At 35.9% G+C, this 13,891-nt stretch overlaps 1 protein-coding gene and 1 non-coding gene across 2 annotated transcripts; both read left to right on the top strand.

The window, feature by feature from the left end:
- The first annotated feature begins 1,584 nt into the window (after window positions 1-1,584).
- Window positions 1,585-1,692, top strand: LOC112787287 (small nucleolar RNA R71). Its single transcript, XR_003194708.1, has one exon. It is a non-coding gene; the product is annotated as a small nucleolar RNA R71 (small nucleolar RNA).
- A 4,544-nt stretch (window positions 1,693-6,236) lies between these two features.
- Window positions 6,237-7,064, top strand: LOC112786037 (uncharacterized). Its single transcript, XM_029296615.1, has one exon. It carries the CDS (start codon window positions 6,237-6,239, stop codon window positions 7,062-7,064), a length of 828 nt encoding a protein of 275 aa, XP_029152448.1.
- Window positions 7,065-13,891: the final 6,827 nt, after the last annotated feature.

The following is a 13,891-nucleotide window of genomic DNA, read 5'->3' as shown; positions in this document are numbered from 1 at the left end:
CAAACTTAGAGTTTGACTGTGGGGCCTTTGGTTGATTCTGCAATGAGAGAAGCTTTTCATGCTTCCTCTCCATGGTTACAGAAGGAGATCCTTGAGTTTTGAACACAAGTTAGTCCTCATTCAGTTGAAGGACCAACTTTCCTCTGTTTACATCAATCACAGCTCTTGCTGTGGCTAGGAAGGGTCTTCCAAGGATGATGGATTCATCCTCATCCTTCCCAGTGTCTAGGATTATGAAATCAGCAGGAATGTAAAGGCCTTCAACCTTCATTAACACGTCCTCTACTAGTCCATAAGCCTGTTTTCTTGAGTTGTCTGCCATCTCTAATGAGATTCTGGCAGCTTGCACCTCAAAGATTCCCAGTTTCTCCATTACAGAGAGGGGCATGAGGTTTATCCCTGACCCAAGGTCACATAGAGCCTTCTCAAAGGTCATGGTGCCTATGGTACAAGGTATTAAGAACTTTCCAGGATCCTGTTTCTTCTGAGGCAATCTCAGTTGATCCAGATCACTCAGTTCATTGGTGAGCAAGGGAGGTTCATCTTCCCAAGTCTCATTACCAAATAATTTGGCATTCAGCTTCATGATTGCACCAAGGTACTTGGCAACTTGCTCTTCAGTAACATCTTCATTTTCTTCAGAAGAAGAATATTCATCAGAGTTCATGGCATAAGGAGGTTTAATGGAAACTCTATGGTCTCCAGATGAGCCTCAGAGTCCTTTGGTTCCTCAGAAGGAAACTCCTTATTGATCTCTAGACGTCCCAAGAGGTCTTCCTCGCTGGGGTTCACGTCCTCTCCCTCCCTTGTAGGTTCGGCCATGATGATCAATTCAATGTCCTTGCACTCTCCTTTTGGATTTTCTTCTATATTGCTTGGGAGAGTACTAGGAGGGGTTTCAGTGACCCTTTTACTCAGCTGGCCCACTTGTGCTTCCAAATTTCTAATGGAGGACTTTGTTTCATTCATGAAACTTAGAGTGGCCTTAGATAGATCAGAGACTATGTTTGCCAAGCTAGATGGGGTCTGCTCAGAACTCTCTGTCTTTTGCTGAGTGGATGATGGAAAAGGCTTGCTATTGCTAAACCTGTTTCTTCCACCATTATTAAAGCCTTGTTGAGGCTTTTGTTGATCCTTCCATGAGAGATTTGGGTGATTTCTCCATGAGGGATTATAGGTGTTTCCATAGGGTTCACCCATGTAATTCACCTCTACTATTGCAGGGTTCTCAAGATCATAAGCTTCTTCTTCAGAAGATGCCTCTTGAGTACTGTTGGATGCAGCTTGCATTCCATTCAAACTCTGAGAAATCATATTGACTTGCTGAGTCAATATTTTGTTCTGAGCCAATATGGCATTCAGAGTATCAATTTCAAGAACTCCCTTCTTCTGAGGCGTCCCATTACTTACAGGATTCCTCTCAGAAGTGTACATGAACTGGTTATTAGCAACCATGTCAATGAGTTCTTGAGCTTCTACAGGTGTTTTCTTTAGGTGAATGGATCCACCTGCAGAATAGTCCAATGACATCTTTGATAGTTCAGATAGACCATCATAGAATATATCCAGAATGGTCCATTCTGAAAGCATGTCAGAAGGACACTTTTTGGTCAGTTGCTTATATCTCTCCCAAGCTTCATAGAGGGATTCACCTTCTTTCTGTCTGAAGATTTGAACATCCACTCTAAGCTTACTAAGCTTTTGAGGAGGAAAGAACTTGGTTAAGAAAGCCGTGACCAGCTTATCCCAAGAGTTCAGGCTATCTTTAGGTTGAGAGTCCAACCATACTCTAGCTCTGTCTCTTACAGCAAATGGGAAAAGCATAAGCCTGTAGACCTCGGGATCAACCCCATTGGTCTTTACAGTATCACAGATCTGCAAGAATTCAGTTAAGAACTAAAAAGGATCTTCAGATGGAAGTCCATGAAACTTGCAGTTCTGTTACATCAGAGAAACTAATTGAGGTTTAAGCTCAAAATTTTTTGCTCCAATGGCAGGGATTGAGATGCTTCTTCCATGTAAATTGGAATTAGGTGCAGTGAAGTCACCAAGCATCCTCCTTGCATTGTTATTATTTTCGGCCATATCTTCTTCTTTTTCGAAAATTTCTGTCAGATTTTCTCCAGAGAGTTGTGCTTTAGCTTCCCTTAGCTTCCTCTTCAGAGTCCTTTTAGGTTCAGGATCAGCTTCAACAAGAATGTTCTTATCCTTGTTCCTACTCATATGAAAAAGAAGAAGAAAGCAGAAAAGAAAATATGGAATCCTCTATGTCACAGCATAGAGATTCCTTTATGTGAGTAGAAGAAAGTAAGAATAGAAGAAGGAAAAGATGAGAATCCAAACACAGGGGTGAGGATAGAAGTATTAATAGATGAATAAATAAATAGGAGATTAGAGATGAGAGAAGAATTCGAAAATTTAACAAAATAAAATAAAAATATTTTAAATTTAAATTTAAAATTCGAAAATTAAAATTGAAATTAAATTAAATTAAATTTTTAAAACAATTAATTAATTAAAAAGGAATTTTTTTAAAAAAAAAGAGGGAAGGGATTTTTGAAAATTAGAGAGAGAATTAGTTAGGTAGTTTTGAAAAAGATATGATTGAAACAAAAAGATAAGATTGATTGAAAAAGATTTGAAAATCAATTTAAAAAAGATAAGAGGTTAGAAAAGAAGTTAGAAAAGATTTTGAAATTGATTTTGAAAAAGATATGATTGAAATTGAAAAAGATATGATAAGGAATTGAAAATATTTAATTTTGAAAACTAAAGTTGATTACTTGACTACCTAGAAACAAAAAGATATGATTTTAAAATTTAAAGATTGAACCTTTCTTAATAGGCAAGTAACAACTTAACATTTTTGAATCAATCATATTAAATGTTGGTATTAATTTCGAAAATATGAAATGAAAATAAGAAAAAGATTTGAAAATTAATTTGAAATTTTCGAAAATGATGAAAGAAAAATGAAAAAGATTTGATTTTTGAAAAAGATTTGAAAAAGATAAGGTTTTTAAATTAAAAATTTGACTTGACTCATAAGAAACAACTAAATTTTAAAAAGTTTTGAAAAAGTCAACTCAAATTTTCGAAATTTATGAGTGAAATAAGGGAAAGATATTTTCTTATTTTAGAATTTTTAATGATGAAAGAGAAAAACACAAAATTGAAACAAATCATGAAAATTATGAATCAAAACACCTAATGCATGCAAGAACACTATGAATGTTAAGATGAACACCAAGAACACTTTGAATGTCAAGATGAACACCAAGAACTTATTTTTGAAAAATTTTCAAGAAAAGAAAACATGCAAGACACCAAACCTAAAAATTTTTATTCTTTAGACATTAATGTTTCAAGAATGCATATGAAAAACAAGAAAAGACACAAAACAATAAATATGAAGATCAAACAAGAAGATTGGCCAAGAACAACTTGAAGATCATGAAGAATGCAATGCATGAAATTTTTGAAAATAAAAATTTTTTTTTAGAAAATTAAAAAGATGCAATTGACACTGACGTTAGGATTTTTTCCAGTAAAGAATGTCATAAAAATAGTCACGTTGTAGATATAGTCTCTAAACCGACAAAAATCCCTTCATGCAAACGTTTTGGTTGTCACAAGTAACAAACCCCTTTGAAATTGATAACCGAGTATTCAAACCTCGGGTCGTCTTCTCAAGGAATTGCAGGGAGGTATGTTCTTATTATTGGTTATGAGTATTGTAAATTGGGGGTTTGGAAGTAAGAAAGCAGTATGTTGCACAAAAAGAATAAAATAAAATAGTAATAATAAAATAAACTCTTGGCAAGGTATGAAGACTGGAGGTCCTATCCCAGTTATCCTTATCAATTGTGATGAGAATTAGATTTTTCTCCCACTTTATTAACCTCTAACTATGAAGGTAAGTTAAGTGGATGAAATAATTCTTGAAGAATTCCAATTCTCAATCAACAATGAGTTTGATAACTCAAGAGTCACCAATTATTTAACCAAAACCAAAAGGAAGAAAATATCTAAATTATTTCTATAATAAAAAGGAGCAATCATAAGTCTGAAATACCTCAAGATATATTAAATAGAAAATCGATCTAAACATAGAGAGTCATAAACAAAATTGAGAAAGAAATAAAAATAAAGAACCTAGGATTGAGAGCTACTCCTAAAACTAAGAGAAATCCTAAATCCTAATCCTAAGAGAGAGGAGAGAACCTCTCTCTCTAAAAACTACATCTACTCCTAAAATTGTGAATGTGAGAGCCTCCCATGAATGGATGCAGTCCCCCACTTTATAGCCTTTAATCTGTGTTTTCTAGGTCGCAAACTGGGTCAGAAACAGTCCAGAATTCGCTGGTTTCGAATTTTGCCACGCTAGATTTCCGTCACTGCAACGCGGCCGCATGGATCACGCGGTCGCGTCGCCTAGCGTCAGGGAAACTATAACATATTATATATCAAATCGAAGCCTCGGACGTTAGCTTTCCAACGCAACTGGAACCGCGTCGGTTGGACCTCTGTAGCTAAAGTTATAGCCGTTTGAGTGCAGAGAGGTCAGGCTGGACAGCTTAGCAATTTCTCCAACTTCTTGCATTCCTTCCACTTTTGCATGTTTTCTTCCCATCCTCCAAGCCATCAGGGACGGATGTATTTATTGGGGAGTGGGGGCAACTGCCCCCAGTGAAATTCTAAAAATGTCTTAGTAGTTCTTAGTGAAATGTCTCAATTGCCCCCAGTATATAATTAATTTTGACCCCAGGACCCAGACCCCACTTCAAACTAAATCCCTAATCCCTAACCCTTCTTTTTCCCCAATCCTCTTCATCTGCTCCAGCCTCCAGCCCTCCCTCCAAGCTCCAGCCGCCAGTTGCCGTGTCGCATGCCACCAGGCACCAGCCCACCACTCCGCGTTTCAGACAGTGTCACGGTTCTCTCCTCGCTGACGTCACGTCTCCGCCCTCATGTCTCCAGAGTCCAGAGTCACTGGCTCACTACTGCCGTGCCGCGTCTCTGAATGACCGCATCCCCTTCTGGCTTCTGCCTTGTGCCTTCTTCTTCTTCTTCTTCTTCTTCTTCTTCTTCTTCTTTGAATACTGCAAATCTGCGAATCTGAGTTCCTCTTCTCTCTTCGGTTTTCACTCTTCAGACTTCAGTAGAGAACGCCTACCTTTCGTCACGCCCACACCGCTACTGCCTCTTGGGTTCTGCACTTTTGCTTCTTAGTTCCTAGAGTTCAGCTGTTCAGATTCAGTCTTGAATTATTCTATTTCTTGGTACATTCATGAATCATGATTCAGCAATCTGCAATTCTGTTTATTCACTTATTTGCTAATTGGATTAATTTGTTTGATAATTGATTTAGTTAGTTTGTTAATTTTGAATTTGTGATTGAATTTGTTCTGATGTAATTGCAACTTTGCAAGTTTAGTTTGATTAATTTGTTTGTTAATTCACTTATTCACTTCTTGGATTAATTTGTTTGTTAATTTGTGAATTGGGATTGAATTTTATTCATTTACACTGTACTCCTTTTTTTCTTCTTCGATATATAAAAATTGCATCTTTTGGTCTTTCCTACTTGCTTAAGATGGGAAAAAATAAAGACTAATAAGTTTACAGGGCCTTTGAAATAAGTTTATATGCTCAATTTCTATTGCTGGAGTCTGGACTACTATTCTACTAATGTTGAACAATGACTCAATGAGTAATATTACCTTATTGACTTAGATGGCATTTATAGGCAGGCTTATAAGTAATATTAACTTGGAAATTTATTTAAATGACATATGTACATCAATTTTGTATTTATAATTTTTAATTTGTGTAGAATTGTGAACTTTTTTATTAATTAATTAACTTAGATTTATAATTTTATCTTATTAGTAATGGAGAAGTATTTCAAAAGAACCTTGTCATTGGAGATTGGATCTCAAAATAATTCATCGACCTCTTCTAATAAAAGGAGGTTTTTAGAATTCGAAGTAGAGAGTCTTATAGCAGATCCAGGACAACGACCAAATATTTCAAGTTATCACCCGAATGACAGAGACAAAGTTAGATGTGCATATTTGCAAAAAGGTCCTTGTCAACCAAGGACTCATGATTTTCCATAAACTGCTTATGGTTCTTCTTTTCGAAGATTTAATCCTAATTGGTTTGATGACTATGGCAACTGGTTAGAGTATAGTATATCAAAAGATGCTGTTTTTTGTCTTTGTTGTTATCTTATGAAACCCGAGACTGAAGGTGGTGATGCTTTTGTAACTAATGGCTTTTCAAATTGGAAAAAAAAGGAGAGACTACAAATTCATGTTGGGATTCATGATAGCGCTCATAATCAGGCTTGGAGAAAATGTGAAGCACTTATGAGACCAAAACAACACATCACTGCTGCTATTGAAAAACAATCTGAGCAAGCTAAAAAGAATTATCAAATTCACTTGACAGCAACAATTGATTGTATTAGATTTCTTTTGCGACAAGGATTGGCCTTTCGTGGTAATGATGAGACGGATGATTCTGTTAACCAAGGAAATTTTTTGGAACTTCTAAATTTTCTTGCGCAACATAATGAAGAGATTGATCGTGCTTTCAAAAATGCTCGTGGAAATCTTAAACTAATAGCACCCTCAATCCAAAAAGACATTGTAAGAGCTGCTGCAAGGGAAACGACAAAAGTCATTGTTGATGATCTTGGTGATGAATTATTTGCTGTATTGGTTGATGAAGCCCGCGACATTTCCATTAAGGAGCAAATGTCAGTTTGCTTAAGGTATGTGAACAAAGAAGGACAAGTTAGGGAGCATTTTCTTGGTCTTGTTCATGTTTCTAATACTAATGCTTTATCTCTAAAATTAGCATTGGAGTCATTATTAGAAACATATAATTTAAGTTTATCAAGAGTACGTGGACAAGGATATGATGGTGCAAGTAACATGCAAGGAGAATTTAATGGTTTGAAAACTTTGATATTGAAAGAAAATTCTTATGCTTTCTATGTACATTGCTTTGCCCACCAACTTCAGTTAGCTCTTGTAACGGTTGCAAGAAAATAAGTTGAAATTGCTTTGCTTTTTAATTTGTTAACCAATTTGTGCAATGTTGTTGGAGCTTCGTGTAAACGAAGAGATATGCTTCGTGATAGTCAGATGACTAAGACAATTGAAGCATTAAAGAGTGGAGAAATTTCTAGTGGGCGTGGTTTGAATCAAGAAACAGCTTTAAAAAGAGCTGGAGACACTAGATGGGGTTCACACTATGGAACTATACTTAGATTAATTTCTTTATTTCCTTCTGTAGTTAATGTTCTTGAATATTTTGAGGAAGATGGAAATAATTTAGAACAAAGAGCTGAAGCATGTCATTTATTGAATATCATTCAATCTTTTGAATTCATTTTCAACTTACACTTGATGAAAAATATCTTGGGAGTTACTAATGAGTTATCTCAGGCGTTACAAAGGAATGATCAAGATATTGTAAATGCTATGGCATTAGTTAAAGTGTCTAAGCAACGATTGCAAAATATAAGAGATGATGGTTGGTCTCTTTTACTTGAGGAAGTCTCACTGTTTTGTGACAAACATGATATTATTGTTCCAATCATGGATGATATATTTGTGTCACAAGGAAGATCAAGACGCAAAGCTCAAAAGATATCAAATTTGTATCATTTTCAAGTTGAGATATTCTATCAAGTAGTTGATAGACAACTTCAAGAACTCAATAATCGTTTTACAGAGGTGAATACTGAATTACTTCTTTGCATAGCTTGTTTGAATCCAAGACACTCATTTTTTGCATTTGATAAGGAGAAGTTGATCTAGTTAGCTCAATTTTATCCATTAGAATTTTCTTCCACTCAACTTTTGGCACTTAACAGTCAACTTGAGAACTTCATACTAGATGTGCGTTCTGATGATCATTTTTCGGACTTAAATGGAATTGGTGCTCTTTCTCAGAAGTTGGTTGAGACTCGAAAGAATATTGTTTATCCATTAGTGTTTCTTCTTTTAAAGTTGGCTTTAGTTTTGCCTGTAGCAACTGCATCAGTTGAAAGAACTTTTTCTGCTATGAACATCATAAAGAGTCGACTTCGTAACTGTATGGGAGATGAATTTTTAAATGATTATTTAGTGACATACATAGAAAGAGAGACATTTGATTGTATTGACAATGAAAAGATTATTCAATCTTTTCAAAATATGAAACCTAGAAGAATGGAATTCTAAATTATTTGTTATTATTTTGAATTATTATTTTATTATTTTGCCCTCACTGAAAAAATTTTCTGGATCCATCACTGCAAGCCATCCTTGCCTTATAATATCTGAAAACACTTAACACACATATCAAGGTATCTAATGGTAATAAGAGAGGATTAATAATAAGCAAATATAAGATCAAAGAAGCATGTTTTCAATCATAGCACATAATCAGGAAGGAAATATAAAACCATGCAAATAGTATGAATAAGTGGGTAAAGAGTTGATAAAATCCACTCAATTGAGCACAAGATAAACCATGAAATAGTGGTTTATCAACCTCCCCACACTTAAACATTAGCATGTCCTCATGCTAAGCTCAAGAGAAGCTATAAAGATGAAGAGGAATGGTAGAAAGTATGAAATGCAATCCTATGAATGTAACTACATGCAAAATGTTTCTACCTACTTGGTTAAAAGTAAACAAATCTTTTAAGAACGAATATGAACTGGATTTCACTAATTCAAATCATAAAAATGAAGTACAAATAGACTTGCAAGAAGAAAATAGCTTATGAAAGCAGGGAACAAGGAATTGAGCATCGAACCCTCACTGGAAGTGTATACACTCTAATCACTCATGTGTTTAAGGTTCGATTCTCTCAATTCTCTACTAACCTTGCTTTCTAAGGCTTGCTCTTCATCTAACAATCAACATAAATTTAATGCACAGATACATATATCAAGAGGTCTTTTAAGGGTTGTAATGGGGTTAGGGTAAAGGTAGGATTGTATTTGGCCAAGTGGACTAAAATCTGAATCCTTAATTAACTTAAACTTTCCACCTAACTTAAACAATCCATGTAATTACAGTACAAAATCTAACTATCCATCAACCATGTTTTTCACATATTCATGCATTCTAATTCTAAGTACAGTACATATGCATTGCTTTCACCACTTACTTTGGGGCATTTTGTCCCCTTTCTCTTATTTGCACTTTTTCTTTTCTTTTTCTCCCTTTTATATATATATATATTTTTTTTTTCTTTTTCTTTTGTTTTTCTCAATGCATATGATCAATTTTATTGAATGCATGAACATGTCCTAAACATTTCTTTCACATTTTTAGAAAATTCTAACATACTCAATTCTCAAACCAAATATTTCCAAACCCAATTTCCCACACTTAAATCATAAGCACTCTCACTAGTCTAAGCTAACTAAGGATTCAAATTAAGGACATTATTGTTTTCCGCTTAGAGTTAATGATGTGCTAAAATAAAGAACAAAGGGGTAAAATAGGCTCAAAATTGGTTTGCAAGGGATAATGAAAGGTAAGGCCATATGGGTATGTAAGCTCAGTGAAACAAAGGCCTCAATAATGTAAGTGTATGCATACATCAAATAATGGAAATATAGAATTAAGCAAGACAAAGATCACAATTTTAGAGAGAAAAATACACACATCAAAAAATAAAATGTTGGTTGAAAAATGCAACCAATTCAAATAGGCCCAAAATCTCACAGGTTTTGTGTGTTCGAGCTCTAAACCATGTTCCAGTATAATATCTCTTCAAACAAGTGTAACATTAAATTTTATTCAAATTAGTGAAATTTTCTAAAAATTTTCTTGAAAAAGAAAATATTACTTCAACCAAGTGGTAAAATATGCAAGAAAATCAAATAATCATGCAATCAAACATGCAAATGCAATAATGAACAAATAAAGAAAATAAGATTATTGGTGTTGAAAAGAAAGTACTAACCCACGAAGATCGATATCGACCTCCCCACACTTAAAGATTGCACCGTCCTCGGTGCATGCTGAGATTTGCAGGTGGATAGGTTTGTTTCGACTGTTGCTTTTCTCTAAGGATTGTGCAGATGGACTTGTCTGTCTCCCCATGTAAAATGTCTTCCGCTTCCATTCCGGGTGGCCATCCTGAAAGAAAAAGGGAAGAAGAGTAACCCAGAAATAGAGATAAGAAAATAAAAGAAGTATGGGTTAATGCCAAATGATAAGGGTCTCATTTACATGGAAGCTTCAACATGTAAGTGAGAAAACAATAGAAGCCATGGCATACCAGTGGTGCAGAATTTGCAATAATGGGGAAGAGAGTGGGTAATGAAAGACAACGTAAGTTCATGTCAATGCAAAAGGAATATCAGTATTATGAAAATTAGCATTGATTTAAATAATATTACCCAATTAGAATTAAACAAGTCACTAAGTACCAAGAAAATACTAGAAAAAATGTAACAGTTGAATAAGAATATTTGAACACCAATAATAATTTTAGAAAAATAAAAATATGTAATGAATGAAAGTATGCAAATAAATTAAATAAAATAGAATGGAAGTGAGAGAAAATAAGAAAGGAAGAAGAAAGAAATAAGAAAAGATAAGAAGAATAAGGATTCGGAGAAGAAAGGATAAGAAAGTTGGCACTAATCTGGATAGGTTGTGCGACGCTGGTGACGCGGTCGCGTGGTGCGCGATAAGGTTGGGTGACGTGGACGCGTGGGGCATGCGATCGCGTGACTCGATTTGTGCTAGTGGCGCGAGTGCAGCCTCATGGTCGCACAACTCTCTGTTCAAAACTCATTATTGCCAAAATCCAGGGTGACGCGGTCGCGTGGTCGACGCGATCGCGCGGGTGGCCTTATTTCCAATATGACGCGGACGCATGGGTGATGCGTTCGCGTGGCAGGGCTTGTGCTACTAGCACGGGTCCAGCCCAACTCCAGCTCAACTTTCGGCCATGCACCCGGTTGACGTCGATTTTCAGGTCACGCGGCCGCGTGGTTGACGCGATCGCGTGAGAGGCCATTATTCCCATATGACGCGGTCGCGTCAGCGACGCGGTCGCGTGGGTCGATTTGTGCCATTGGCACGCCTCCAGCGCTGCTCCTGCGAAACTCTCTGTTCATATTAATATTATCTCCCATCTCCTTGCGACGCGGACGCGTCGCTGATGCAGTCGCGTCGCGTGCTCGCTTTTTTTTTTTTTTAATCTGAAAAGATGCAGAATGCAGTGTTAATATGAATATGATGCAAAACTCCAGGTTTAATATAACAAAATAAAATAAAATTTAAAAACAAATAAAACTAAATAAAAATGAAAAAGGACGATCATACCATGGTGGGTTGTCTCCCACCTAGCACTTTTAGTTAAAGTCCTTAAGTTGGACATTTGATGAGCTTCCTGTTATGGTGGCTTGTGCTTGAACTCATCCAGGAATCTCCACCAATGTTTGTATCTCCAGTGTCCTCCGGGATCCCAAACTAAGCATGTAAAACCCTTAAGAAGCCTCAAACAGATTCTTAGGCTCCCAGGGTGACAAATGCCAGAACAGATTCCAGGATCCCAAACTTTACTTTTACACCCATCCATGTCGGGATCTGTATTTTTCCAACTGGGTGATAAGTGATTTGAATTCTCACTACAGCTACCAAACAACGTCCTAGACCCATTCAATTGAGCTCTACACCAACCTTTGCGTTCAAACTTAAAGCTTCCAACCATAATGAACCTTGCAGGACAATTCTTACCACTGGCCCTCTTCCTCTTACTCTTAATGCCACAAAGAGCTCTAAGTTGACCATCCGTCTCCAGTAGCCCATATTCAAGTGGGATTAGAAAGCTACGGGATATGAATTTTACCCACTTGAATGTTGTGAAGGATGATGGCAACTTAGGGGGAGGCATTTTTATTGAAATTGCAAGCTCCACTCCCTTGTGCTCTTTTCTGATAACTACCACTTCTTTGCAAGCTTCTTCAATTTCAACCTCTTCCTCTTGGTAGCTCTCTTTCAATTCAATCTTCTCTTCATTGCTTTCCAAGGGCATGGGAGGTTGTGCTTCTTCTTCTTGAATCTCCATCTCTTGATCAACCTCTTCCAAGTCTTCAACTATGATATGCTTTGGAGGTTGTACACCCTCCTCAGCATCAATTACAACCGTCTTGGAAGGAGGCTCTATGTCTTGACTTTCCCATGGAGGTTCTGCATCTCCTAGGTCTTCAACCAACTCTTCTTCTTGAACAATGATAGCTTCTTCTACTTGTTCTAGTATGAATTCATGCTCTGTCTTGTCCACTGGAGTTTCTGGTATCTCCTTTATGCTATGCTCTTCACTAGACTGTCCACATGGGGCTGTGGCCGATCCTTGTGTATTTAAGCGTCTAGAAGCCCATTGAATTAATACTTGCCCTAGTTGTTGAGTGGTTGCCTGAAATCGATCCATTGTTTCTTTGAGATGATCCCTTGCCTCTTGATGCACTCGGTTTTCATAAATAGGATCATAATGCTCTTGGATTGATGGATATGGAGATGGTGAATATTGAAGTGGTGGTTCTTGTGAGTAATTGGGTTGGAATTGGGGTGGTTCTATATATGGTTCATATGGCTCATAAGGTGGTTGGTATGGTGGTTGAGGGTTAGGGTCATATGGAGGTGAATGGCAGAAAGGGGCTTGTGAGTGTGGTGGTCCAAAGTTATGTTGAGGAAAGGGTTCATAGGCATATGGTGGTGGTTGTTGATAGTCCATTGGAGGTGGTTGTTGCCATGAGGGTTGATCAAATCCTTGTGGCTCCTCCCATCTTTGATTGTTCCAACCTTGATGCCTGTTCTCATTGTAATTTCTTCTTCCTGCAACATTATTGTAACCAGACTCATAGCCAAAGGGGTGAGAGTTCATAGTAGCAAATAAAAAAATTAAAAACAAAAATAAAAATAAATTTAAATTAAAAGGTTATTTAAATTTTGAATTTGAAAATTTTAAAACTTAAATTTTTGAAAATTTTTAAATTTGAATTTTGAAATTTGATTTTTGAAATAAGATAAGATAAGATAAAAATTTTAAAAATAAAAATCTGAAATTTTTTTTTTCGAAAAAAATTAATTAAAAATATTTTAAAACAATAAAATGACACCAAATTTCAAATTTTTAGATCAAAACGAAGAAAACAACAAAGAATAGCTTGAAGGTCAAGATGAACGTGAAGAACAAATTGAAGATCAAGATGAACAGTAAGAACAAATTTTTGAAAAAATTTTTTTTAATAACTAAATAAAAACAAATAACCTCTTAATTTACGAAATAGCAAAAAAATAAAAACAAATAAACAAGTAAAAAGCAAATATTTACAATAACCAATAATAAGGCACACGTTTGCAATTCCCTGGCAACGGCGCCATTTTGACGTTAGGATTTTTGCCAGTAAAGAATGTCATAAAAACAGTCGCGTTGTAGATATAGTCTCTAAACCGACAAAAATCCCTTCGTGCAAACGTTTTGGTTGTCACAAGTAACAAACCCCTTTGAAATTGATAACCGAGTATTCAAACCTCGGGTCGTCTTCTCAAGGAATTACAGGGAGGTATGTTCTTATTATTGGTTATGAGTATTGTAAATTGGGGGTTTGGAAGTAAGAAAGCAGTATGTTGCACAAAAAAAATAAAATAAAATAGTAATAATAAAATAAACTCTTGGCAAGGTATGAAGACTGGAGGTCCTATCCCAGTTATCCTTATCAATTGTGATGAGAATTGAATTTTTCTCCCACTTTATTAACCTCTAACTATGAAGGTAAGTTAAGTGGATGAATTAATTCTTGAAGAATTCCAATTCTCAATCAACAATGAGTTTGATAACTCAAGAGTCACCAATTAT

Source organism: Arachis hypogaea, chromosome 20 (assembly GCF_003086295.3).
Source record: "Arachis hypogaea cultivar Tifrunner chromosome 20, arahy.Tifrunner.gnm2.J5K5, whole genome shotgun sequence".
NCBI classification, from domain to species: domain Eukaryota; kingdom Viridiplantae; phylum Streptophyta; class Magnoliopsida; order Fabales; family Fabaceae; genus Arachis; species Arachis hypogaea.
Note: the sequence above shows the minus strand (reverse complement) of the source record. Positions and strands in the feature narration are given on the sequence as shown.

Coding starts and splice junctions, on each gene's coding strand:
- LOC112786037 (XM_029296615.1), top strand. CDS start 6,237: ATGAAACCCGAGACTGAAGGTGGTGATGCTTTTGTAACTAATGGCTTT.